The 10,402-nt window shown below is 41.9% G+C and overlaps 1 protein-coding gene across 1 annotated transcript; it reads right to left on the bottom strand.

The window, feature by feature from the left end:
- Positions 1 to 9,468: 9,468 nt before the first annotated feature.
- LOC104664783 (60S ribosomal protein L23a) lies at positions 9,469 to 10,030 on the bottom strand. The gene has a single exon (XM_010366426.2). The coding sequence runs from the start codon at positions 10,005 to 10,007 to the stop codon at positions 9,537 to 9,539; it is 471 nt and encodes a 156-aa protein (XP_010364728.1). The 5' UTR covers positions 10,008 to 10,030; the 3' UTR covers positions 9,469 to 9,536.
- Between the last annotated feature and the right edge of the window lie 372 nt (positions 10,031 to 10,402).

The raw sequence follows: 10,402 nt of genomic DNA, 5'->3' as shown, positions 1-10,402 counted from the left end.
TGATTGCAGACACAGCCAGCAGTCATTAGCCAGACTAGAGTTGGAATTGTTAAGCAGGTTATGAGTAGCCGTGAGGAGGGCAAAGGTCTGGGCATCAACTTTCTCTTTCCCTCGGGCTTTGGGCAAGGCCAAGGGGTGGTAGTGAATTTCCGGGTACAGGGACCTTTGCAACTCTTCAAGTTTTTTGTATACCCTAATTTCTCGGACCTTGTCTTGTGGTCCTCCTCCGTCAGAGGTATGAAGAGGGGGGTGAATATTCCAGCAGACAGGCTGTCCTACAGTGCCAGTACAGCCAGCTGATATAAGGTTATTGGTACTTCCTACAACCGTAGGGACACTACTGGCCCCTATAGTAGGGGTTCTAGATCTTGTTAGGATAGCAGTATAGTATGTTTTACCGCCAGAGGTATATTCTAAATAAGTAGTGTAGCAGGAACTATGCATAGCAGTCTCAAATGTGTCACAAGCGCAGGTTGTGGTATCCCCTCCACTAAATATTCTTGGGGTTGACACACACCTCCACTTAAGAGAGTCACTAGACAGGTATGCTGTGTAAGCGGAGCAGGACACAGCTGAGATGTATGTATTTGGAAGGGAGGTCACATATCCCCCCAAACAATCACAGGGCTTACCGTATCGTTGTCGTATATATTTACGGGCCTCATGGGGATTACCAAAGCCGGCATATACCTGGAGTGCTTGGCAAATCAGCACCATGGTCCAGAGGGGCTTGTAGTTGAAGTTCATCTCTGCAATAGAGGAAAAGAGTACTCTCAGGGAGAAAATTACTCCCTGGATTGGTTATTGTTAGGTACCTGTCTTACCAGTCACTCTGGTAGCCATCTGGCTGCATCATGAGTTTGAGAAAAACACAAACTGAGCCTCTTCCCCAGATTAACACTGGGTCTGGACCATGCCATGTGTTGTCTAAAGGGTCTTTCCATTTAACCGTGGCAAATTGTTTTTTGGATTCGGAATGCCAAAATCGATCGGCTGCTGATCTGTTCAGGTTGTCCAAATTTAAAAAATTTAAAATAAAAAGTGTGTGATTAAGGATATTTCTAGGGGTGCCCTTAGTAGGGTACCATTCTCCCTTTTTTATTTTGTCAATGGTGGTTTTTAAGGATAGGTGTGGTCTTTCAACTATTCCTTGTCCTTGAGGGTTATAGGGAATTCCAGTAAAGTGTTTTATTTGTAATTTAAGACAAAAGTCTTGAAAGGCTTTGGATGTATAGCCAGGACCATTGTCTGTTTTCAGTTGTTTAGGCTTTCCAACTATGGAAAAACAGTGTAGTAAATGAGCTATGACATGTTTGGTAGCTTCGCCTGTTTGTAGGGTGGCCAGTATAAATCCACTAAATGTATCTATACATACATGGATGTATTTTAAGTTGCCGAATTCTGAATAATGAGTGACATCCATTTGCCAAATCATGTTGGGAACTAGTCCTCTTGGGTTAATTCCTAAGTGAGGGACTGGCAGGTATGTTATACAGGTCTGACATTGTTTAACTATTTGTCTTGCTTGTTCTCTAGTTATTTTAAACATCAGTCTCAAAGTTTGAGCATTAAGATGGTGTAAGGCATGAATAGCCTGTGCTTGGGCTAGGTTTGTATTTGTAGCTATGGCTACCGTCTTGGTTGCCATATCAGCCAGTTGATTGCCCTGGGATAGAGGTCCTGGTAATCCTGAATGAGCTCTAATGTGTCCAAGAAAGAAAGGTGTTGTTCTGTCATGTATTAATTGTTGGCATTGTAAAAATAACTTGGCTGTGTCTGACACATGTTTGATTTGTGCTACGGTCTCAAGTAAAGGTATTGAGTGAGCTAAATATGCACTGTCAGTATAAATATTAAGGGCCTGATTAGGGAAGGCTGACAGTACTGCGATTAGGGCCTGCAATTCTACTAGCTGAGCTGAAGTATGGCTGGTTTTGAATTTAACAGTGGTGTCTGCAAAGGTATATGCAGCAGTTCCTGTGGATGACCCATCAGTGAATACTAATAAGGCATTGTCTAAAGGTGTTTTACTGATGACATGAGGGAAGACAAAAGCATGCAGCTTACAAAATTGAATAAGCTTGTTTGGCGGGTAATGGTTTTCTAAGTTACCAGCATAAGAGGCGCAAGCAATCGGCCACGTTTCAGTATTTTGCATCAACCAATGGATTTGTGGCTTAGAATAAGGTTGTATGATCATAGAGGGTTCAATTCCAAAATATTTTTTGCTATTGCCTCTCCCTAGAATAATTAAATCTGCTATGGCATCATAATAGGGGAGTAATACCTTTTTGGGAGATGAAGGCAAGTGGACCCACATAATAGGGTTATTTTGCCAGAATAAACCAGTAGGTGTTAGTGTTGTGTTAAATATTAAAAGGGTTAATGGCTGTGAATAGTCTATGTTAGTAACAAATTGCTCAGCAATGGCCGCCTCTACTTTATTAAGTGATAAAAGAGCTTCTTTTGATAACGACCTAAGGGACTTAGGGTTGGGGTCACCTCTCAGGGTGTCGAATAAAGGTTTTAAGTCTCCTGTGGTGAGTTTTAAGTAGGGCCAAAGCCAATTTATGTCTCCAAGGAGCTTTTGGAAATCATTGAGGGTTTGTAACTTATCTTTACAGATAACGGCCTTTTGATTTGTAATTTTAGGTCCATTTATTTGAAAACCTAAATATGTATAAGGGTCTTGTAGTTGTATTTTTTCTGGAGCTATTTGTAAACCCGCTGTGGTTAGTTCTTGCTTGAGTTGAGCAAAACACTGTAAAACTTGTTCTCCCATTTTTCCTGCTATAAGAATGTCATCCATGTAATGTATAATGTATATTTGTTTCCATGTCTCTCTAACTGAGTGTATGGCTGTAGCCACATATTCCTAACACAAGGTGGGACTGTTGGCCCTACCTTGAGGTAACACTTTCCATTGGTATCGTTTCATTGGTTCTTTAAAATTTATAGATGGTAAGCTAAAGGCGAATCGTTTTTGGTCAGTAGGATGAAGGGGAATTGTAAAAAAGCAATCTTTAAGGTCTATGATAATTTTAAAATATCCTTGAGGGATTGCTACTGGAGAGGGTAGCCCTGGCTGTAAGGCGCCCATAAGGACCATAGTAGCATTTACTGCTCTTAGATCTTTTAAGAGTCTCCAATTTCCAGATTTCTTTTTTATGACGAATATGGGGGTGTTCCAAGGAGAGTTGCTTTCTGTAATGTGTCCTGCCTCTAATTGTTCCCGAACTAACTGTTGGGCAGCGGCAAGCTTCTCATTGGTTAGTGGCCATTGATCAACCCAAACGGGTTCATCTGATTTCCAAGTGATTGGATCAGCAAATTTTTGGGGTGCAGGCATGTCAATGGCCACGGTTAAAAATTTCCAAGCCCCATTTTATCCAATTTTCCTATGGCTGGGATTGGCTGTAAAATGCCATCTTCTCTTTTTCCTAACCCTTTTCCAGGGTGGTAGCCCTGAGCCAGCATTTGTGCAGTGACTATATCATTTGGGCTACCCATCATGACTCTCATTTGGGAGAGAAGATCTCTACCCCAAAGGTTAACAGGCAAATCAGGGATAACAAATGGCTTAATGAGACCGGAATTACTTTCTTGATCTCTCCCGGTGAGATATTTGGAACTTTGTGTAGGGTTATTACTTTGCTCGATTCCTCGTAAATTTGTTAAGGTCTCTGAAGTGGGCCAACTGGAGGGCCAATCTTGTTGTTTAATAATTGTTACATCGGCCCCTGTGTCTATCAGTCCTGTAAATAACTTTCGGTCTAGCCACAAGGTGAGAGAGGGTTTTTGATTAGTAATGAGCTGTACCCAGTAGATGTCTGAGGATCCGAATCCTCCCTTTCCCCTTAGGGGCGATTGGACTTTATTAGCTGTTTTTAGCAATGGTAACAGGAGTAACTGCGCTATTCTATCCCCTTGAGGAATGGTAATGATGTTGTCAATAGCTTTGGCCATGATTTTGATTTCTCCTGTATAATCACTATCAATTATTCCTGGAAAGACCTGTAGGCCTTTCATGGTGACGCTGCTTTTCCCCAGGATTAATCCAAACATGTTTGAGGGTAGGGGTCCATATATACCCGTACTTAGGGCCTGAGGTCCCATTTCAGGGGTTAATACTGTGTGGGAGGTGGAACAGAGGTCCAATCCTGCGCTTCCTGGGGTTGCTCTACTAAGCTGTGAAACGGATTGTTGTTGGTTGGTACAAAACTGACCGCCCCATAAGCTTGTTTCGGGGCCTGGGGCCGGCCCCTCAATCCGTTTCCCTGTTGAGGTGTTAGGGGATTTCCTTGATTGTCAATTTTAGATTTACATTCGTTGGACCAATGTTTTCCTCTTTTACACCTAGGGCAGAGGCCTGGAACTTTCGCCTCTAAGGTCTTAGCTAGCTCTCCCTTAGAATCCCTAGCGAAGTGTCCCATTTTTCCACACTTGAAGCACCCCTTGCTATTTTTATTTTTACTAGCGAGGAAGTCTTTTACGGTTTGTCCACTAAAGGCAGCAGCCATAGCCAAACCCTGTTGATATGAGGGCCCTATGTCTGAGCAGAGGCAGATGTAACCTGTTAAGTCTGTTTTCTTTCTATAAGGTCTGATTGCTGCCTGACAAGCTGGGTTAGCGTTTTCGTAAGCTAGCTGTTTTACATAATCCACCCCTGCCTCGGCATTTCCAAATATTCTGCTGGCCGTGGTTATAAGTCTATGTACAAAGTCTGCAAAAGGCTCATCAGGTCCTTGTTTGACCCCCGTAAGCGAGGCTCCTGGATCCCCCTTAACAGGAAGTTTTCTCCAGGCTTTGGTAGCCGCTGCTTGGATTTGAGAAAACAGTCCAGGATCATACTGCATCTGAGCATCGGTTTCTGTGTAATTACCCGAGCCAGTTAGCATATCAAAATCCCAACCATTTCCGGCTTTTGGGTTTCTCTTGGCCGTATCTCTACAATTTTCATAAAATTCTGACTTCCAAATCAGATGGTCGCCTCCGGAAAGAACTGCTCTAACTAAGGTATTCCAATCTATGGGAGTGAGCCAATTTTCGGCCACAAATTCGACTATGGCCAGGGTGTACGGGGCAGTAGCTCCGTATTGCGAGACAGCAGTTTTTAGTTCTTTTATTACAGTAAATTCAAACCCATTGTGGTGTCTCCAGGCTCGTCCCTGCGCATCTGTAGTTTCCGTTACTGGAAAAACATCTCGAGGAGAGGAATCCTCCCTATCCCTACTACCAAGCGACCTTCCTTTTGGGACATGCTGTCCGGGTCTCTGAGGGTGAGAGGGTTTCTCTATTCCTTTAGGGTATTGAACGCTCTCACTTCCTGTCCTTAATTTCTGCAATCTAGTGATTAAAGACTGATGTAGTTCTTCAAGCTTTATTTGCTCTTCAAGCTGTGCAATTTTTTCTCTAAGCTCCTCTTTTGGGTCTATTACTGCATAACTGTGGGGGCAGAAGCCTTAATATAGGGAGGGGGATAAGTAAGAGTTTGTGGCCAGTCAGAATTATGATATTTTGCTGCCCCTTCCTCTAAATTATCCCAGTTTACTTCTGAACAGTTAAGGTTATTTTTACTTTTGCTTTCATTAGTTGTAGGTAAAACTGGGTATTTTTTGAACTTTTCCTTATTTGATGTTTCTATATTTGTCATTGAGGGGACCCCAGCCTCTTCCTCGTCGCTTTGTAGCGATATAAGGTCTATTTCTTTATTAGGTATGGATTTTTCGAGGTCGGTTTGGGAGCTGCCTCTTAATATTTCCTCAGTCTGAGTAACCACCGCCATTACCTCAGGATCTTTTTCTTTTTCCTTTTGATCTATTATATCTCTGATTAGATTCCAATAAGAAAAAGCTGTCACCGGAACCTTCTCTGGTCCAAAAGTACTATAGTAATCTTGAAAACAGTCTCCCACTCTACGCCACCTCTTTATGTCAATGGTCCCCTCTTGTGGAAACCAAGGGCAGGTTTCTTTTACAAAATCAAAAAACTTAAACAAATCATTACTTTTAACCTTTACTCCTCGTGTTTTTAAAGCCTCTTTTAATTGCCCTACATAAATTTGATGCTGGCTTAATTCTTGTCCCATAATCAGACACTATTACTCACCTCTGGTTCCAACGCGGCAGGCTCCCACGACGTCCGGAGGAATTTCTTTCCACTCTCACTTTCGGCCGACTTTAGTGCCTTCTTCCTCACTTTTTCCCCCGTGTCCAGGTCCCTGTTCGGGCGCCAGGTGTCCCGACCTGCAGGACAGTCGAACAGACCCTGGAAGGGGGAGTGGGAATGGAGGAGACAAGAAAACACAAGAAATGGAGGCAAGACAAACAGCCTGATCAAGTCTCGTTTATTGAGTGTAGGGTCATGCCTTATATAGGCTGGCAGGGGAAGAGGTTGGGCCAGGGTGGTGATAGGGGGCCGGGTCTTCTCAAATTACAATCGCGCATGCGCCGTGGGTTTGTACTTTTCCCGGGCGCGGGATCGCGCCTGCGCCCTGGGCTGCATATCTTCCTGGGCGGGAAAATGTTTGCGCGCGCGCGGGAAAGGTTGGCGCGCGCGGGAAAGGTTGGCGCGCGCGGGAACAGTTTTGGTGCGCGCGGGAGAAACTTAGGCGTGCGCGGGAAAAGCTTTGGGCGTGCGCGGGAAGGGTTTGTAAATAAAGAACCCGGGAATGTGCCCTCTTGTCTCCGCTTTGCGGAGATCAAGCAACAGAGGTCGGCTAATTCCGGGCCTCATGGCTCCAGACACTTAGCCATTAGGCTGATGCCCTTTGGATTGAGGCAGTTTTTTACTAAGGTGAACTTTAGAATGAGGAGCTTGTCCAAGATGGCAATGTTCCTGCTCCGTCAGTACCACTTGGAAGACATAGTCTTCTTTACTTTTCCCTCTTCTTCCCCCAAGATGAAGGAGTCTCTCCATGACAAATTGCCTGCAGTTGGGCAAGGGGTTATGCAAGCATTCCCATGGCTACTGTAGCTGGTGTTATGCTGGGTCACACCACAAATTCACAGCCTCTGAAACAAGTGCAGCACCTCTGCTTGCTCAAGGATGCAGTCACTATGGGCTGGCAGCCACTCAAATTTACTCAGTACACAGGCCATTTTAGCTAGGCTGTGGTGAAGCAAGCTGGGATTTACACTCCTCCTGTTGGAGTGGAGGATTCCCCCCTGGCCTGGGGCTGGTTTAAATATTCCTTCTGTGGGCACCAGGGGTTTCTGTCCAGTAGTGTGCTCCATTGCAACAGAAAAGCACTGATTTCCAATGTGAAGTTCCATACTCATTTCACTCTCTCTCCCACAAACACAGGGATCATTTCTCCATGCTGTGATACCTGGGGTTGTTGGTGGTGGTAGTGGTGTAGGCAATGCAACATTTTCCCTCCTACCCTCTTCAACATGCCTTTATGTTATATTATGTTAAAACCAGGTACTGTTGTCAGTCATTTAATTTTTTGATTCTTATGAAGGTGCTTTCTTGGGTAGATAGTTGTTAAATTTGGTGTCCCTGTTGGGGACACAGCGACTGGAGGGTTCCATTTACCACTTGTTTCCACCTCCCTCCTCTAAGCAAGCTTTTTCAGAAATGCATTATTTGCTGTTTTCTTTCAGAAAATGGAACTTTTAACAGAGAACTCTAACTTAATGTTGATAATTTAACATTGTTAAACATTGTTCAATAGCAACACTGTCTTACTTTTGTTCATAAGAACTTGTTATGCCAACTTTACATACATACTTGTTTAAAAGGTAAATGTAAGCAAGCTTCTTAGAGATGGATTATGTGGTATATTCTTTCAGAAATTGGAACTGTTTAACAAATACAGAATTCTGTAATCTAGTGTGGAGAACATGCTATTGAATGATAGTTCTTACCTTTGTTTATAAGGGCTTATGATGACGGGTTTACATAAACACAGTTAAGAGGTAAATCTTCACAAGCTTCTTTAGAGAAGCATTTTATGTTGTTTTCTTTCAGAAATTGGAACTGTTTAATAAATATACAACTCTAACCTAGTGTTGAGAATATGCTATTGAATGATATTTCTAGTATTTGTTCCTTAAATCTTATAATGAAATGATTACATACGCTTGTTTGAGAGGCAAATCTAAGCAGGCTTCTTCAGAGTTGCTCATTTGCAGTTTTCTTTCAGAGAATGAAAGTGCTTAATTGGTAAAAAAACAAACAAACAAACAAAAAAACAAACTCTATAATCTAGTGTTAACAACATGCTGTTGAGTGACATATCACACCTTTGTTTCTGAAATTATTGTAAGGTATTTACATATACTCATTGAAAATGTAAATCTAAGCAAGCTGCTTAAGAGATGCATCGTATGGCATTTTCTATCAGAGAATGGAATTGCTTAACACATAAAGACTATGTAGTCTAGTGTTGAAACATATTATTGAATAATATTTCTCATTTTAGTTGCTACAGGATTGTTAAGTGGTGTTTATGAAACATATTATTGAATAATATTTCTCATTTTAGTTGCTACAGGATTATTAAGTAGTGTTTATGAAACATATTATTGAATAATATTTCTCATTTTAGTTGCTACAGGATTATTAAGTGGTGTTTATGTATACATGTTTAAACGGTAAGCTAAGCAAACCTCATCAGAGATGTACTGTGCCCTGTTTTGTTTTAGAGAATGGATTTGGGATTACATAGAAAACTCTGAAATGTAGTCTCAACAACATGTTCTTGAATGATATTATCATTATTCTGAAAATGCTATTATGAGGTGTTTACACATGTGCATTTAAAAGCTAAATCTAGGGAAGTTTCTTCAAAGATGCGTAATTTGTTTTTTCCCCCAGAGAACAGTATTTATTACACAGAGTATTTATTACACAGAGAACTTGGAATCTAGTGTTGACAACATGCTATTGTATGGTGTTCGTGATCTTTACTCCACAGAAGTTACTGGGAGGTGTTTACATGTACTTGTTTAAAGGTAAATATAAATGACTTTCTCCAAAAATGCATTATGTTGCTTTTGTTCAGATAATTAAATTGGTTAACATTAAAAAAACTCTTTTTTTTTTGAGATGGAGTCTCATTCTGTCACCCAGGCTGGAGTGCAATGGCAGGATCTCGGCTCCCTGCAACCTCTGCCCCCTGGGTTCAAGTGATTCTCCTGCCTCAGCCACCTGAGTAGCTGGGATTATAGGCATGCACCACCATGCCCGGCTAATTTTTGTATTTTTAATAGAGATAGGGTTTCATCATGTTGGCCAAGCTGGTCTCGAACTCCTGACCTCAAGGGATCTGCACACTTCGGCCTCCCAAAGTGTTGGGATTACAGCCACGGCGCCCAGTCAAAGAACTCTTAAATATAGTGTTGATAACATGCTATTGAATGATATTTCTTATCTTTGTTCCAAATGAGTTATTACAAATTTACATATACATGTTTAAAAGGTAAATCTAAGTAAACTTCTTTAAGGATGCATTACATGCTATTTTTTTTTTTTTTTTTTATGTTGAAAAGATATATATATTTATATAGAATTAGGCAGCTGGACTCAGTTTAGATGATCCCAATTTTGTTGGCAACATCCAAAGCGTCGTAATCAGGAGCTAGTCGAACATATGCCTTTTTCTCTCCATCAGGCCGAATCAGGGTGTTGACCTTGGCCACATCAATGTCATAGAGCTTCTTCACAGCCTGTTTAATCTGGTGCTTGTTGGCTTTAACATCCACAATGAACACAAGTGTGTTGTTGTCTTCTATCTTCTTCATGGCAGACTCAGTGGTCAGCGGAAACTTGATGATAGCATAGTGGTCAAGCTTGTTTCTCCTGGGGGCGCTCTTCCGAGGATATTTGGGCTGCCTCCGGAGTCGCAGTGTCTTGGGCCGCCGGAAGGTGGGTGACGTGCGGATCTTCTTTTTTTTGTGGCTGTGGACACCCTTCAACACTGCTTTCTTGGCCTTTAAAGCCTTTGCTTTGGCTTCGGCTTTAGGAGGGGCAGGAGCTTCCTTCTTCGCTTTCGGCGCCATCTTGTCTACATGCTATTTTTTTTCAGAATATGAAAGTATTTATTACATAGAGAACTCTGTAATGTAGTGTTGGCAACATTCTATTGAAAGATATTTCTTACACTGAACTACTTTTCCTGAGGGCTTATAATGAGGTGTTAACATATACACATTTAAAAGGTAACCATAAGTGAGCTTTGGCAGAAAGGCACCATGGGCTGGTTTCTTTCAGGAAATAAACTATTTATCACAAAGAGATATCTGAAATTTAGTGGGGTTTTTTTTTTTTTTTTTTTTTTTTGGAAGCAAAGTCTTACTCTGTCACCCAGACTGAATTACAGTGGCACTATCTTGGCTTACTGTAGCCCCTGCCTCCCAGGCTCAAGCAATCCTCCCAGCTCAGTCTCCCATGTCGC

The sequence above is a fragment of the Rhinopithecus roxellana genome, chromosome 5 (assembly GCF_007565055.1).
Source record: "Rhinopithecus roxellana isolate Shanxi Qingling chromosome 5, ASM756505v1, whole genome shotgun sequence".
In the NCBI taxonomy this organism is placed as follows: domain Eukaryota; kingdom Metazoa; phylum Chordata; class Mammalia; order Primates; family Cercopithecidae; genus Rhinopithecus; species Rhinopithecus roxellana.
This window is presented reverse-complemented; position numbering and strand designations above follow the sequence as displayed.

Coding starts and splice junctions, on each gene's coding strand:
- LOC104664783 (XM_010366426.2), bottom strand. CDS start 10,007: ATGGCGCCGAAAGCGAAGAAGGAAGCTCCTGCCCCTCCTAAAGCCGAA.